Source organism: Nanorana parkeri, unplaced genomic scaffold (assembly GCF_000935625.1).
Source record: "Nanorana parkeri isolate BGI_ZX_2015 unplaced genomic scaffold, ASM93562v1 scaffold120, whole genome shotgun sequence".
NCBI lineage: Eukaryota > Metazoa > Chordata > Amphibia > Anura > Dicroglossidae > Nanorana > Nanorana parkeri.
The window spans coordinates 1,041,436-1,058,940 of record NW_017306388.1 but is presented as its reverse complement, the minus strand read 5'-3'; the positions used below and the strand labels follow the sequence as shown (position 1 = coordinate 1,058,940).

Here is a 17,505-nt window from a genome sequence, read left to right as displayed (position 1 = left end):
TCAAACCTAGATTGATTTTACTAATTTAAAAAAAAAATAAATAAAAAAAAAAAATATATATATATTTGTTTTGACCTATTAACTGTCAAATGATCATTTACATGGCATAGAAGGTCAACAAAGTTTCATATGGAAGTCTGTAAAAGTGTCAAACTGCCCTCTGATCCCATGAGTAACACAACTACCAATGAATGGATTGCAGAAGTTTCTGTTATAGAAATAGCACCACCTAGAGGACAAAAGGCAATCCATCAATTAGATTTTGGTAATTGATCAAAACTGATTATTTTTATTCCAAATATTTCCCTAATTTTACTGTGGAAGTCTGCAATTATAACTCCCTTCGGCCCTCTAACTTATTTTTGCCCATAACCACATGCCACTGGCGCATCACATACAGTAGACAGTGACTATAAATGTATTAAATAACGTGTGTGTTGGTGTGTGTTTTACTTTTTTCTTCACTAAATACCCACTATTTTGTGCAAGTCAATGGATCCATTTATTATCAGTGAGCAAGATAGACCCATTCCTTTAGTCACGTTCTCCCTTTGTTTTAGTTTGGCCCCTAAATATTTTAACCTATGTACAGTAACCATGTCCATACATTTTTAGTTGTATAGTATTATTCTAGCGGATTTCTGTAATATAAGACCTACCACCGAACTAGGTCTTATTTTCGGGGTAGGTCTTATATTACAGAAATCCCTGAAGATAGTGCTAGGTCTTATTTTCGGGGTAGGTCTTACTTTCGGGGAAACACGGTATAAGCAAAATCGTGTGTGTGTATTACATACACACAATGTATGTGTATGTATATGACATGCTCAGCAAATCATTTGGCTAAATCCCTACTAAATGTTCCTTCTTAGATCTCCTAAATGTGCCATCACCTGCAAGAGATCTTCCTTTAGCGGAGGAGAAGCCCCTTATGTTTTCTCCCTGCAGCAGTCCGCAGTGCACAGTGTCCTCCAATATAAAGAAAGAAGAAGAGAAGGAAGTAGTGAAGAAGCCGGAGTCTTGGCCTTTAGAAAGAAGGATAATGGAAAAACTACCACCTACACTCTACAAAGGTAGATACAATAGGAGTACTGTCTGTTGTGCTGCTGTGCCTAGGATTAATGGTTTAAATGTATGACAAGACCCATTTTCAAGCCATGAAAGCTAGTTAAGAAAATAATTACAGGGGCCCTTGCCTAGTGCATTCTTTGCATTGATCTTAAAGGGTTAGTTCACCTTGTTCATAAAACAGCCCATGTAGTTAAGGGGTCCCAGTGGATGTAAATGCACTGTGTTGTGAAGAAATCTTTTAATAATATAAGTTACATACCTGTAGGCCATGGTGTTTCCCACTGAAGCCTGTCTTAAAAACTCCTAATGGCAGCTTCCCCGGCCGTTGTGTCCTGTTTCTGGGATGTTACAGCAGTTGGACGCTTGCCCCTCGGTGACGAGAGCAAGCGCTGTTCCTATTCAAAGGCCACTCGGGTCCACCCTCTCTCTCCCTGTAGAAGCAATGCCGATCTCTTCTGCTTATTGTAGAGGGAAAGTGATCACAAGGCTTTTTTTTGGGGGGGTTACAGGTATGCAGCTTAAACTAGGCAAGAGATTTCTTCAAAACATTGCGCATTTATATCTACTTGGACCTCCTGACTACCTGGGCTGTTCTAGGAGAAAGGTGAACTAACCCTTTAAATATACCTCCTTTGCACAAATGTTTATTATACGGACCATTTATGTTTTCATACGGGTTATCTTTTTCCCCCTTTAAATTCCAATCGGTTGCTTTTTTCCCCATTGCTGAGGTCCTATCTGCCGCTTATTAATTTGGTTGCCCTTTTCTACACTCTCTCTTCAGTTCTATAACATTCTGGATATTCAAGATGGTCTTACTAATGTTTTGTACGCAAGTCAACACAATAAAAGAGCATGGCCATCAGGGACATCTATGCTTTTATTAGCATATGCTTACACCAACATGCTGCAATAAGGAATAATCCTGCATGCCGCATTTTTAGTGTGTTGCTTGCCATTCCAGTCTGCTCCAGCGAGTTCCCTCAAAAATACAACACATATTAAGCACATGTTGCTGAATGTATTCCAGGGTAACTGAGTCCTAATAATGTCGTCAATATTTGTTTCAGCTTTGCAGGAGGCCTGTAAAGAGAAAGGGGGGCTCTACAGCCAGATCACCAGTCTCCTGCCTGTGAGGGTGGCCTCTTATATGGCTCTCCCATGTACCCTGCCAGTGGAATCTGCTTATTCTTTAGCGCTGAGGTAAGGACTGGGTTCTGTTCTTCTTGAAGTTGAGATTCTTATGTGTAACTAGGGGGACATAAGTTGCATACTCGTACATCGCCCCTTTTTTTCCCCAAGTCTGACTCATTGGCATTTAGCCTTTCATTAAACTTGCACATTGATATGTTTGTTTTTTTTTGTTTGTTTTTGTTTCCAGTATTAGGCCTTGTTCACACCAAATGCAGAGCAGATCCGCTCAGGTTTCTGCACACGCAGTGCAGTGGGGTTTGCCACGTTTTTTATGCGTTCCGGGCCGTTTTTGGTTAAAAATTATTATTATTATTTTTTTTTTTTTAGTTTAACATGGGCTTTCAGTGCGTTCCAGGCATTTGCATGCTTTTGGATGCGCTTGCATGCGTTCCAGAGCAGGTAAAATGGGGCTTGCTGCAGTTTTTTTACCTGCTCTGGAACTGCACGCTGCAATGTGAAATGGAGCAAAAAAAACCATTGGAATACATTGGACGCAGTTTTGATCCGGTCTGCACCTGCTCTGCACCTGCTTGGTGTGAACAAGACCTTAAGCAGGTTTGGATATAATTTTAAAGTTACTCTTCTAGATATAAAAAACAAATGCAATTATCATTAACTGTCTGCACAGCAGGACTTGGACTAAGAGATGGCCTTTGCTAGACTTTAATCAGGCACTGTTGTCAATCTAGCTTTGAACCATCCTTACAGGAGGAGTGAGCAGAGTGATAATCCATTAGTGTTTTGCTTCTCCTTCATTATCCAGTCAAATGGTGGGGGAATAATAGGGTCCTGGACCAACATCTACTGCTAACTACACTGGAGGTCCATGACAAAGGAAATCTACTCCCTTGCTTCCTGCGCCCCACTCCTTCACCCTCCTTCCTTCTATCTTCCTTGGTGATATCACTATAATGCTGCTCACTGTTTTCTTAGCTGGAGGCTCTGAAATGAGGAAGCAAAGCCCTGCCTCTACCAAGATGGCCACCTGTACAGGGAAGCAGAGAGACCATAGGAAATGCTGGTGACTTTGGACACAGCTTTCAGAGTTTGTTTCCTGTTATTAGTTGACATGTATTGCTGTTTAAGACTGCATTTACATAATTAGTATTTTAAGATTTTAACTATAATGTTTTGTTTCCTTTTTATATTCAGGTTAGTAGATTGGTTCCCTGATATCCCAGATGACGTTCGCTGGATGCGTTCTGTAGCTGGCTCTGTGTATCGCCAGGCCAGCAAAAGGTTGCTCCCACCTAGGTAAATAAAGACATTTCCTAAAACTCAGCTAAATGGATCCACTCATTAGCTCTGCTTGCTGAACTTTTTTTTTTTTTGTCATGCCAAGAAGCGCTCCTCATTGCTCTGCGTGGCCAGGTGACCACGCTGACCAATGAGTGCTCACCATTTGTGAGCGTAATTTGAAATGCATAGTGCAGGGCTAAGATGCTGGCATTGTACATAGTATTTGAGGTTGAATAAAGACATTAGTCCATCAAGTCCAACCTATTAGGATCTCATTCTAGGAGTACCTGTACCCCTGTATATTACGGTCCCTTTGCTGAAATCACCGCCTGTGGCAGTGAGTTCCAGACCCTAACTGATCTGATCTGTACGGGGACAGATTGTACACCAGCAGCTGTGTAGGGGAAGCTGCATTCATTCAAAGGTAAGAGCAGAGGGTGGGGGGAGAGAGAGAGAGAGCAGATTGTAGGGGGTAATTCCATTTTCACAAATTCCCCTGGGAAAGTGGAAGAATGAGAGTGGACAGAAAAGGGTGTATTTATCTTTTGATAAATGTAGATTTGTTTTAATGAAGGTTTGTTTTTGTTTTTTCCCCCCTGCAGTCCACCAGTTCGCAGCACCCTGAGAAAGTGCCTGACCCTCCCGTCTCCATTCCACCATGCCACCACCTATCTGTCTCGCAATACCTACTCCTCCATGGACCTGGAAAGTTGGGTGTTTGACTTTTCCTCCCCTTTGAACTCCGATGCTCTGAATTCTGATTTACACTTAAGGAAATTTGCTCTCCCCTCTTTCGACCCCGACGACTCCGGAGTGGAATTCCTCTCTGGTGATGACCTGGACTCCTGTTCCTCTTCAGAAGTGAATTTCTAGGTGTTACTGGAACTGTGTAAGAAGTTTCAGTCTGTGGTGAATTCTCAGGATTTAAATGTACAAGCAGTTTTACACTTGACACTGCGCATTAGCTGTTTTACAGCAGCCCCCAAGCTACACAACACTACTATCGCGGTCTAGACCTAACACTTGGAAAGTTCTCATCTTATGGATATTACTTAAGAGTGAGTCTTAAAGGAGAGCTCCACACACCTAATAATTTATCAGAGAAATGTAATTAGGGAATTATGTATACGGCTATTATTTTTCCTATTAATCCTTTTAGCGGAGCCCCAGAGGGAAATCCATATTGTCCTAGTGATACCCCTCCCCCAAATTAATGTATTAATTGTAAATGAATGGAGTTCTCCTTAATTCCGCTTCCTGATCTGCCTCTGCTGTGGAACAACCAGGATTTTCACATCTGCAGCTGCTAGCACTTGGACAGGTGATGGTCCTTTTGCTATGGGTCTTGATGTCCAAAAGGCATTTTTGACCCGTTTTATTCTTTATTTCGTGTCTCTGCAATTCAACAGATGCTTTATCAGTATAGGAAACATTTCATCATCATTTCTAACCTTTTTATTTATAAACTTTCTGGAAAATAATATTTCATAAATGGTATACACTTTCTTGGGATCAAAGTGACGCCTAGTACCAGTTTAGCTCGGTGTTCTTATTTGCCATGAGTCCACTTTATCACCGCTCACCCAAAGGGATGGTATGTGTATATAAGATATTTTAATAATTAAATCTGGTGTTTTAACCTGATATTTTAACAAATGTTCATGTACAGTTGGTGAGATGACACTGGTGCTTTTGCTGGCCAAGGCCAACTCCACCCAAACTGTAGTCTTTGTTTACTGCCAGGCTGCATGTGAAAGAAATCATAAGACAACTTCTTTCAAATCTCAGGTACTTAATTTTACCACTAAAACTCCCAGTTCTGCCCAACTACTGCAGCCATTACAAAGCCAATTGATGGCGTCACACTCTGCTGAGCGATAATTCCACGGCAGAATAAAGATAGGTGAGTCCTATTAAAATGACACAATCACTACTGAGAAGGGCAGGGGATCGACTACTGTTCAGAATTGTCACCTTTTAGAATCTAGGAGACTGGGGTCTTGTTAACGCTATGGGGCTATTTATAAAAATAATTTATCTCACCCTGTGACTCTTTGTGAACTTTTTTTGTGAGAATTGATGCAAAAACGAATGTTCTTAGTTGAATGTCATTTTGAATGTAATACTGCATTATGGCCACTAGAAGGAAAGGAGGAGCATAGGAAATAAGTATTAATTTTCTATGCTCCTCTGCGCCACCTATTGGCCATAATATAACATTGCATTCAAAATTGCACTCGATTTTGTAAAGAAAATATAACCATTTGTTTTGGCATCCATTCGTACAAAACGAATGTTCACAGATTCGCAAGGCAAATGCCTCTGGGAATTGCTTATAAATGGACCCCTACGTCTGAGCTGTGCTTTCGTGCACACCACTGCACATGTAGGGTGTGAACAAGGCACATAGAAAAAAACTGTTTTATGTGGCCTGTTCACACCCTTATATGTACTGCGGTGTACAGAAAAATGCATCTTAACGGGCATTGTGTGAACGAGCTCCTATGATGGTGGAAATTGATTCATCCTGTCAATGCCCACCCAAAACTGCATTATCCTTTGCCAGGAGTCTGTGATGCATCTTGAGTTTTTAAGCCGACGATCCTTGACCAGAGCAGGTTCTAACTTGTATCACTCCAGCTGCTGCATGGCATTCTGGGACACTGCTCAATTTGGCAAAAAAGAAGCTGATTTGTTTTCTCAGTCCAGATAATGTAAACTAAATTTTCTTGCAATGAAAGCAACAATTCTAAAAAAATAAAAAAAAGTTGCAAAAATGAAGCTGTAGTCTCTAGCAACCAAATTACATTGGAAGATGAGAACTGGTTAGTTGCTATCAGTAGGTCTGTATTTATGTACAGTATATGATCAAACCGTTTGTTAGTTGGGATACAAGAGCCTCTGTGTTACTAGTGAAGGCTTCGAAAAATTGTGAAGGGAATATCCTAAATCTTGCACCTCATTATCCCAAACTGTGCCCGACACAGGAAAGGGAGCATCCGATAGTGGTGGACGATGTTCTGTTCTTCCTATAGATGCCTTTTTAAAACATGCATCGGGCTTGGCTTGTTTTCTGTGTGGCAGTGAACAGTTCTTGTTCTTCTACTAATTAAAAAAAATAATAATTAGAAAAGGCAAGGTGCTACTAATATTGCCTACAATGGCAATGTGAATTAATAATCTCCATTCCACCTTCTGCAGATGGGCCCTGTTTATGTGTGCTATCTCTTTATTCTATTTCCAATCATAATTTGAAGTGTACAGGTACCCAAGATAAAATCTGTACAATGCCCATGATACAATCTATGTTGCAGGATAATTTAGGCTCTGCTACCAAGGGCAACAAAAGTGGACACTTGGGGGTTCATTTTATAAAGGTTCTGCCTGGATACCATTTGCGTTGCATTAGCAATCCCAAGATAGCGTTTGAGTATAGTAATTTCCTTTTACTCATCAGAACTATCTAGGGCTGTTAGTGCCGTGTGAACGCCATCTGCTGGGCATATAAATGAACCTCCTGGTAGGTTCCCTGGCACTTCCCTTATTCCCTTTGTCTACTGAGTGAAAGCGAAGCCCGCCAAGTCTGGGCATGTTTACTTTGCTTCTTCCAGTGCCTACGGAGGCGTAGCTTTGGCCAACAGGCTCATTTTGTTTCAGAGCTTTCCTCTTACCAATTTTCAGCTTTAAATTAACCTTTGTTACCTACAAGAATCCGCTATTACTGGTGCAGAACACTTGGTGTCCATATTGCCCTAAAACGGGCAGCCATTTTGCAAGCCAAGCCGATTCTAAGTATGAGGCCAGTCAGTTTGAAAATTGTTTGCACGTCGCTGGTTTGCAGGCTGTAGTCTGCTATGTGTACAAGATGGCTCCCCATTCTAGGAGTACCTCAGATGCCTGTATAATTTATTCTAAGATAACTTGCAGAAAACCTCCATTGAGTCTGTGAGAAAACAAAATAAATATTCAAAAATGTTGGAAAAAATATATTTTAACTATGCACAGCCTCTGCTGATTTAAAACGCTGGCCTCCTTTTCCTGGGCCATTGCTCTATTTACATGTTCTTGTTTTGTAATAATTGTCCTGGACACTTTGTGGGTTTTATGTTGAATTGCCCACAAGGAGTATAAATAAATAACTAAATAAATAAAATATAATATTGTTTATTGTTTTGTGAATGTTTCCTTTTTTTTTTAAGACCAAAATCTGCTTGTCATTTTTTTTATTTTCTGTTTGATAACTGGATTCTAATGTTCTCTACCAGAAAGAGAAAGTATGAAATGCGAACTGTCTTTTGCCACCACTGACATTTAATGTTTGAGATAAAGTGACAAAGTTTAAATACAAAAAAACAAATTTTATTCAGTTATGTATGCATAAAATAAATATATTTTACATAGAACTGCCTGAATTTTGTCTTTTATATTGTCTTCCTATCATTTGCCCAGCAGTACTCAGTGGTGGTCCGCATTCAAACTGGGCGTGCCCCCCATAAACAGCCAGTCCTGGGAGGGACAGGAGCTGCGTGTGATTGCACGTAGCAGCCTGTTCTTCAACATAGGAGGACTCAGCTGTACAGTGTCATACAGACCCCTGAACTGCACAGCCATGCACATCATACCCGCATGGATGACCGCGTACAGCCACGTCCTCTTGTGGGAAAGAACAGGCTGCTGCGTGCAATCACACACAGCACCTGTCCCTCCCGGGATCATCTATTTAAGGGCACATACGCCCAGTGTAAATGAGGCCTTTGTCTCCATTAGACCTAATAAGTAGGGCTGTGGAAATGAAAGATTAATTTCTCAATTAATCGTTAAACTTTTTGATCGATTAAAATTATTTTGATCTGAGCCACTTGGGCCGGTGAGTTTGCGCAAGAAACTTTCTGCACGAGTGCCAGCCAAGGCATTGGCCTATACACATACAGCACAGCAATGAAGTAATAAAATGAACTAGGATCACACTAATCCAGCACGTTATTATTCTGAGTTGCCCCACTCAAGCGGCGGCCATATTGAGTGGGCATGTGAGAATAATAACGTGCTGGATTAGTGTGATCCTAGTTCATTTTATTACTTCATTGCTGTGCTGTATGTGTATAGGCCAATGTAATTGGATCTGTATGTGCGTTATAATCGATTAAAAAAAATGTCGATTAATCGAACACGAAAATTTTAATCATTACCAGCCTTACTAATAAGTATATTCTGCTCACTGTCCAATTAACAGGCTAGAATAGTGGACAAGAGGAGAACAGGAATAGTGACCAAGAATGAGGGGGGAAGTAATAGGCTAAACTTACATCAAGGGGTTTATAGACAATTCACAGGGCCCTTCACCCCTGTGAATAGCTGAATGTTTGTTTGTTTGTTTTGGGTGAATGGCAAAAAACGAATGTTCATATATTTTTCCCAGCTCGAATGTAATGTTGTAAGAATATATTATGACCACTAGTATTACAACACTACATTCAAACTGGGAAAAATATACACTGCCTATCCAAAAAAAAGTTACCACCTGGATTTACAGTAGATAACCAAACCAGTATTCGACTTCTGTTGGATAATGTTGCTGAACATAGACCTATTATGTGGCTAAAAAATTAGGTCCTCTGCCTACACGAATATACTGAAAGACCAGATTTTTCCATCAATGGATTTTTTTCTTCCGTGATGGCACAAGCTTATTCCAAGATGACAATGCCAGGATACATTGGGCTCCAATTGTGAGAGTGTTTCCAGGAGCATTAGACATCATTTTCCCATGTGGATTGGCCACCACAGAGTCCAGATTTTTAACCCAATTGAGAATCTTTGGGATGTGCTGGAGAGGACTTTATGCAATGGTCCGACTCTCCCATCATCACTACAAGATTTTGGTGAAAAAATATTACAACTCTGGATGGATAGAAATATTGTGACATTGCATAAGCTTATGGAAATGATGCCCATTCAGATATTTGCAGGGTGAAGGGCTCTGAAGATTGTTTAAAAAACAAAAATGGACCCCTTATGTGTGTGGTCTAAGGTCTAGACCCAGATCCTAATCGCCACACCATAAACTATGGGCCAGCTCTGCTGTTTTAGGTTATGGCTGTTGGCTTCCTCCAGTAGCCCTTTTGCATCCAAATGCCTCTCTTCTTCCATAATTGGTCCTCCTCTGATGTAGAGGTCTTTATGAAGCAATACATGTTTAAAGAACTTGTCCAGCCCAAATGATATATTGTCAAATTTTCACCTTTAATGGAACCCAAGAGTGCCATTTATTTGTACGAGTAGTAAAGTATATCACCAGCAGACCAAAGTAAAATCTTCAATGAGTGGTAATTTTATTGATGTACACACATCTTGTCATAAAGCAACGTTTCGGGGCCACTCAGGGTCCCTTCAGGCATGACAATGTGTTACAATGCATGGCAAGTTTAAATATAAGTGCAGAACAATCAAAATCATTGTTCTGCACTTGTATATAAACTTGCCATGCATTGTAACACATTGTCATGCCTGATGAAGGGACCCTGAGTGGCCCCGAAACATTGCTTTATGACAAAATGTGTGTACATCAATAAAATGACCACTCGAAGATTTTACTTTGGTGTCCTGGTGATATACTTTACTACTTGGATTTGAAGTGGAGACATCCACCATCACTGCAGCAACCACTTTAAAAGGGACATACCAGTCATACAATATACCCAACATACTTTACCAACAAACTAGTATATCAAGGAATAAATCCAAAGATACATGAGATGTTAAAGTGTATATAAAGCTAAAACTTTTAGTTTTGGACAGAGTATGGAATAGTTAATAGTAAAACTTACCCCTGTAAGGCCTGGTTCACACCTGGGCGTTTTGTAGCGCGTTCGAACGCTCTGCAAAACGCTCAAACACAGAAATCCCATTGTTTCCTATGGGTATGGTTCACACCTGGGCGTATTTCAGCCCGTCTGAACGCGCTACAAAACTGCCTACGACCAAAGAAGTACATGTACTTCTTTGGGGCGTTTTGGTCTCGCGTTTCCATTGGGATACAGCCAAGTAGCCCACGGAAACGGCCGTTTTTTTTTAACCACGAATCACGGTAAAAACGCGCGACAAACGCGCATATTCAATACGCCTAGGTGTTTTTTGGTTGTTTTTTTTTTGTCTGTGACCCATCAAGGAGATTTCACTTCCTGTCACAAAAACTCAACCGGAAGTAAGAGGAATTTTCTCCAAAGTGAGGAGGATAAACCAGATGTTCGTACTTGCATAAAACCTATTTTTGAGTCCCTTGGGGAATACGAAACCCGTATTTTATGGATGCTATTTGTCTGTAACATTCCCCTTGTGTAGATATCCAAAAGCCCTGAGACTGCTGTCACTCTAGTGACATTCTATAGCAGGGATGGCGAACCTATGCTCCCTCTGGTGGCACACGAGCCTAGGCAGGGGTGTTAAATTTGTATCGCCCGATGCCCGGGACATGCAGTTCCAGACGCTGGGCCGATAGTTTTTTCTACATTTAGCTTTGTGCAAGCAACAGGCCTCGGGTTTCCCGCAAAGTAGTCCAGGATGGAGAGCGGGGAGCAGAGCGTCTGTGTAAACAGTGAGAGGTGAGAGCTGCACTCGCAGTCTTCCCCTCTCAGGTGTCACAGGAAAGCCAGCACAATGCTATGCTAGAACTCCTGTATTGGAGGTGACAGGTTCAATAAAGAGAATCTGTCACCTCCCAATGCTATCACACAGGGGTTTGTTATCCCCTGTGTGATAGCAATAAAGTTAAGTGAAAAAATATTTTAATTTTTTTTATAAAATGTATTAAAGGTAAAAAATTATTTAAAAAAATTAAAATTATGAAAATAAGTAAAAAATAATAATGAAAATTAAAAAACTAAGAAGTGATAAAAAAGTAAAAAAATCAGTTATTATTTATTACATTATTTTAATTAAATAATAATTATTAAAAAAAGTAAATGATAAGATAAATACAAATTTAAAGGAGAACTATGGGGTTAGTGCTTTTCCCCAAGGTAAAACATCTACTTTGTGTATAGTCTGTCAGTGTGTTCAGCTGTTTTCTGGGCTAAACTAATAAAAAAACAAACTTAGAATAATAAAGTGTTACATTTAGTATACTATTTCCTCATCCTCTCATGCTGTGTGGCCATAGAGAAGGATGAAGATGAGGACGATGATGGTGGTGATTAATTGATAGATTTATTGATAATTCTGGTATGGGGAGGAGGAAGTCTCATTACTATTATATCTCCCCATTATGACTACACGCCGCTCTCGCACTGCACAGCGTCACGTGACCGCTGTCAGCCTTGCTGACACGCCATTGGCCGCCTCCTCTCTCCCGCTGGCTCCCAATCAGAGCACGCAGAGGGCGGAGACTTCTTGGGTGTCATGGCGGCCCCCAGGACCGGGTGACAGGACGGTGTCAGGGTGCTGTGTGGAGGTGACAGCTGGGGTCAGAGCGGGAACCGCCGCCGGGTACACACAGGAGACATGGGGACGGTGCACGCCCGGGTGAGTAGTAGGGGACAGAAAGGGGGGGAGGTGGCGACCTTCCCCGGGGACAGACAGTTCAGGCTGGTGTTGTGAAGGCCAGGAGATGCAGGGGGAGGGATCACACCGGCCAGCGGGGATTGATTTCCAGGGAGAGGCCGGCCTATAGAGTTAAGACTATGGAAATGTCCACACAATACGTCCCCCTCTGTAGGATTCATAGAATTGTTATACACACAGTGGGCACTTTATTAGGTGCACCCATCAGATACCCATGGAGAAGTCAGGGTCATCCTTCGTACTCATTGTGCCACTCAGATGAAGCCTTGGTGGTACTGAGGGGCATAATATGAGCCACGAAGACATTGCGCACTTTGTAACCTCAGCAGGATAAATCTGAGCATTACAAGCGCCTCAATTTCTGGGCTGCATCTGAAAAAGCCGGATACCTGGTTGTGGGGGTTATTCAATAAGCTGCTGAAGGCAGCCGGGTGAATGAAAAATCTGACCCGCCTACCCGACTGCATGTGACGAACTCCCGCTGCAGAATGAAGAATCTGACAGATGCCGGAAAAATATAAACAATCGGGCGGAGCTAGCGGTGACATCACGCAGAGGCTTCACGCAGGTCCCGGACAAATGAAAACAACTTGGCAGAGCCGGCCATGTTGTCACGGCCGGCTCCGCCCAGTTGTTGTCCTTTAATGACAGCCAAGTGTCTTCAAATAACCTGAGGCTGCTGATCTGTCATTGAAGGACAACAACAGGGCGGAGCCGGCCATGCCATCACTCTGCCCAGTTGTTGTCATGTAATGACAGTCCAGTGTCCTCAAGGACGCTGGGCTGTCATTGAATGATAACAACTTGGTGGAGCCAGCATGGCAGACCGTTCTCCCCGCTTTGGCTGGGACTATGGCTCAGCCAAGCCAAGGCATATGTGTTCGGCTCGGCTGCTTTCGACTGTTGTACGGGCTATTCGGCCCTTCTGTTGAATTAAGACGAAGGATCAGCCGCAGCTACAGCTAGATCCTTTGGCAGTTAAGTGAATAACCCTCTGTGTCTACCTTTTTAATACACTTAGGTCATGGAATGTACTAAAATTAGAAGCTTGCTGCAAGTCACAATTCCTTATACCTATCCCTCTATTGAAGCTTAAGGATGGCAATGACAGCCAGTGAATTAACATTCCCAAAAGAGAGGTCAGCAATGGCAGCCTTCAGTATTCCCTCATGACAGGTTCCCTTCCATTCCTTGTTTTGCTGGCTATGGCAGATTTCTTTCTGCGTCTCTTTCCGATATCTGTTGTACAATTCCTCTCTGAGCATGTTCAGGATGTGAGACGGGAGCCCCGTTATCAGCTCCTGTGTAACCCCATTATTAATCCCCATTATTTTCTCTTTGTAGAGTCTGGATCCCCTTCCTATGGATGGGCCGGATTTTGGTAATGTGAGTGATGACGGCGATCTGGTAGAAGTGGAGCCTCAGAAGAAGCAAGAGATTTTAGAAAACAAAGATGTAAGTACAGAGATCTATTTCTATATTGAAGCACCATGGTGTACCAGGAAAGGAAGATGTTATCTGGAATAGGACATGTTTATCCACCCTACTACCACATCATTGTACAGAAAGCACACGTGGGTGGTCAGTGGGCACTTTGAATGCCTGTCATTAGATTGTACAGATCACCGGCAGAATGCACAAAGCCAATCGGAGAAAATCTGTGCCTTGTGATTACTGTGAACCAATCACAGCCATCAGAAATGTAAACAATCTCTGACTTCTGCCTCTGCCGCCCACTGCTTCTCCGCCAATGTCAGTAAAACTGCTCCCGCTCTCAATGGAAGGTGTGCACACTAACTACAAAGGGGCACACTGAGCAGGAAGGGGGCATATTGTTTGCCAATGTTGTGAGGGGAAAAAACCCCCCACTGCTGATCACCCACATTTAAAGGGGCACTTACTACCGACCTCCACCATAACAGGGTGCTAGCCCCTGATTACTGAAATCTGCAAACTGTTCTGTGCATAGTCCTAATCTCTGCAGTCTGACTGCTGAACTGTATACGCTATGTTGTAAACTTAACAATTCTGGGGTTTCTCTGTCAGTTTTTCAAGTGGACCCGATCAGATGCCCATGTTAGTCTATGGACATGAAGTTCCGTGCGCCAGGCAGTTGTTTTTTTTTCTTCTACATTTATCCCTGCTGTGGGCAAGCAGGGTGAAATGTAAAGCAGTGGAGCCGGCTCTCATTTTGTACAAGTGATCTGGGCGGCTGTACATCTTGTAGCAGCCTGCTTGTTTGTTTCCAGGCTCACATTCCCAAGTAATTTTGGGAAAATGGAATTACCGTCTCTAATCTGGCTCCCTACAGAGCCGCGCTGCAGCGTGGAAAGATCCCGACAATATTGCCTGAGTGATAGCTGGCTCTTCCTCACTAGAGCCAGAGCCAGCTGTGCCTTTACCTTCCTCAGCGTCCTCACTTCTATACACCGTGTATAGGACATGATGCTTTATGGGACCTTAGACTGCTGCAGAGGAGGGGAAGAGACATTGGAAGGACCGGTCTAAGAAGAACCCGGCTTGGAGCTTTGGGTGAATATAACTTTGTTTTTTTTATAACCTAGACACAAACGAGCAGTTAACCCTTGCAGTGTGGAGGTAGCCCCACTGGAAGGGTTAATAAAAAAAATTCCTGGAGTTCTTAAAATTTTCCTTTTAAAGCCTATTAAATAGTTTAGCCAGGCAAAACAAGAAAATGTTATTTCCGCCTTCGATGACATATTGCCTGTGTTTCTCAGGTTGTGGTGCAACGCGTACACTTTGACGGCCTTGGAAGGACAATGGACGACCTTATCATGCCTGAGATTAGTGATGTTTTTAAAGCAAAGAACCTTATTGATGTAAGTATGGAATTTTTTTATCTTTTGGTGGCTTTTCACAGCAATCACATTTGTTTGGGTATTTTATTGTTTTAAAGAAAGATTAAAAAATACAAGTGTTTGTAAAAGTGAAAAAAAAGGAAGTGAGAGAAAATCCTCCAAAAGACAAATGTTCTTTCAATAACTCTCTAAGATGGGAATTCTGTTCACTTTGGAGAGATTTCCTCTCGTTTCTTGTCGCATCTCCAGCAAGTGAAAGAAAATCTTTGCAGATGAAACTGAAAACTTTCCTATCCTGTGTAAAGCTAAAAGAAAACATTTTGGCTTTACATGCACATTAATGTAGAACTCAGGAGCAAGTTAGCCTCTGTGTTCTTTTTCCTGGGTCCTGTAGGCAACTCAAGCTGGACTGTATTTCATACTAGTATAAAGTTGCCATTCTAGTATTTTTCAGACACCAGCTATAGAGGACGGCTGTAAGGCGGCATACAGAAGGAGGAAAGCACAGATGGATCACAGGGGTGTGGTGATGTTTATGTGATACAGGAATCTGCAGAGCTGCAGCAGTGAATAGTGATCTTAACCTGCTGGCTGAACAGTGTGGCAGGGGTGTGTGACTCACAAGGCTAGATGAATAGAATAAAACAGTTTAACATATGTTATTACATTACCAAAGTGGCCTGCGCTTGCATAGAATGATGCAGAAAGCAGTGCTAATGTCAGCTCCGCTCTTTGCATCATTAAGGACTGCCTAGCACTGGAGAAGGGATACAGAGGACGCATCATGTAACCAGAAGATATTTGAAAAAGATAAGTATATAAGAAAATGGAGGCTGGGGGAGTCTCTGAGGAATGAAGAGGAGCACTGAATCCTGTCTTAATTTCATTATCCTAGCTCAACTATTGTGAATATGTTGTGTTTTGCAGGTAATGAGAAAGTCCCATGAAGCCAGAGAGAAGCTTCTTCGTTTGGGGATATTTCGACAAGTGGAAGTGTTGATCGATACCTGTGAAGGTAGGAACATCATTAAAGGATTTCTAAAGCCTCCCGTTTTTTTGCCTATATCTACTGCTGATAAGCAGTAGATATAGGCAAAAAGTAAAAAAAAAAAGGGGGTAGCCTCTCTACCCCCTCCACTGAAGTGGTCTATGGATTCTCGGATCATCACGTTCCACACACACTTTAGAGCAGCATGTTCTCAACCTGTGGGTTGGGACCCCTTCGGGGGTCGAATGACAATTTGCCAGGGGTCGCCGGGAGTCTCCCACTATTAGATAGCTATTAGATTATCATAATTATTATTAATAATAAAAGCTGACACCCTCGGCTTGTGTTATATGGTTTGCCATTTTAGCTGTTACAACAGTGGTTCTCAACCTGTGGGTCGCTGTGTGATTTCTGCTGTGCTTGTTGAGAGTCCTCCTCAGCCCTCTCCTAGCGCAGCAGTGTCAGTTCTCCCGCCACGCCGCCAGATGTCACTGCAGCAGCCGCGTCATCCCTAAAATTTTACCGTTGGGTAAATTTCACCACAACTTGGCAAATGTTACCAAGGGGTCCCGGCCCTAGAAAGGTTGAGAACCACTGCTTAGATGTGAGAAGAGCGAGAGATATACCATTGCTACAGCGGAGGAGGAGACAGGCTGAAGGGAGTGCTCCAAGGGTCAGGTGAGTATAACTTTGTTATTTTAGTCCCCAGATAAAAATTAGCCGTTAACCCTTGGGAGGGGGGCGGTGGCCCCACTGCAAGCATTAATAACAATTGTGCAATAGCAATTTGGCTTTGAAGGTCTTTGCTTTAAATCTAAATTTAAACTTTTTAAACCTTTTATAGTCCTGTACCAATGTGTGACTGATTTTTGTTAGAAAATTCCTTAACGATTTTTTCTTTCTCTCTGTGAAATGCTGCTTCTTGCCTCCCCTCCAATGCTCTGTGCTTGCATAGCTAAGTTACAGCCACTCCCCTGTGCACAAGTAAAATAGTGTTCCCCTATCTATACAGGATTTAATGGATGTGCTTCCTGCAAGTGAATCAGTCACATTTTTTCAAGCAAGGGTAACGAATATGGACAGCTGTTTTTGTTCCAAGAAATAAATATTATTTTAGTCCTCTGTATTTTAATTCAAAAATTGCGAGCGTTGGCTATAATTTTCCAGGAAACCTAATGAATGCAGTTTTCTTGCTTCCCAGGTGAAGATGCCCTTCCTAATGGCTTGGATGTCACGTTTGAGGTCACAGAGCTGCGGAGGTTAACCGGCAGTTATAATACAATGGTCGGCAACAACGAAGGCAGTATGGTAGGGACAGCTCCTAAATGGTTTCCAAAAACACAAATGTCTATGGACATGAGAACATTTTTCTTACCGTTTAGAAATCGGTTATCATTATATTGTTATATTGTTTACATATACTTGGAAAATGTTAATCTCTTGTAGGTGCTGGGGGTGAAATTTCCCAATCTGTTGGGTCGGGCAGAGAAAATGACGTTCCAGTTCTCTTATGGAACCAAAGAGACCTCCTATGGCTTATCATTCTTCAAACCTCAAGTTGGGAAATTCGAAAGAAAGTAAATATCGCATATAAGTTTCATCAACAACATTTTTTTTTAACCTTTTGGTTCATTA

At 42.0% G+C, this 17,505-nt stretch overlaps 2 protein-coding genes across 2 annotated transcripts in view; both read left to right on the top strand.

The window, feature by feature from the left end:
* Window positions 1-4,626, top strand: part of LOC108784582 (patatin-like phospholipase domain-containing protein 2) — a 20,380-nt gene extending 15,754 nt beyond the window's left edge. The window contains exons 6-9 of the mRNA XM_018553432.1: window positions 873-1,073; window positions 2,142-2,274; window positions 3,418-3,519; window positions 4,107-4,626. Coding sequence (XP_018408934.1) covers window positions 873-1,073; window positions 2,142-2,274; window positions 3,418-3,519; window positions 4,107-4,377 — 707 coding nt within the window. The 3' untranslated portion in view covers window positions 4,378-4,626. The remainder of the gene's footprint in view (window positions 1-872; window positions 1,074-2,141; window positions 2,275-3,417; window positions 3,520-4,106) is intronic.
* Window positions 4,627-11,880: 7,254 nt separating this feature from the next.
* The window catches only part of SAMM50 (SAMM50 sorting and assembly machinery component), a 15,672-nt gene continuing 10,047 nt past the window's right edge, over window positions 11,881-17,505 (top strand). Inside the window, exons 1-6 of the mRNA XM_018553442.1 lie at window positions 11,881-12,024; window positions 13,408-13,518; window positions 14,802-14,903; window positions 15,810-15,897; window positions 17,072-17,178; window positions 17,317-17,447. Of these exons, the coding sequence (XP_018408944.1) occupies window positions 12,004-12,024; window positions 13,408-13,518; window positions 14,802-14,903; window positions 15,810-15,897; window positions 17,072-17,178; window positions 17,317-17,447 (560 nt within the window). The 5' untranslated portion in view covers window positions 11,881-12,003. The remainder of the gene's footprint in view (window positions 12,025-13,407; window positions 13,519-14,801; window positions 14,904-15,809; window positions 15,898-17,071; window positions 17,179-17,316; window positions 17,448-17,505) is intronic.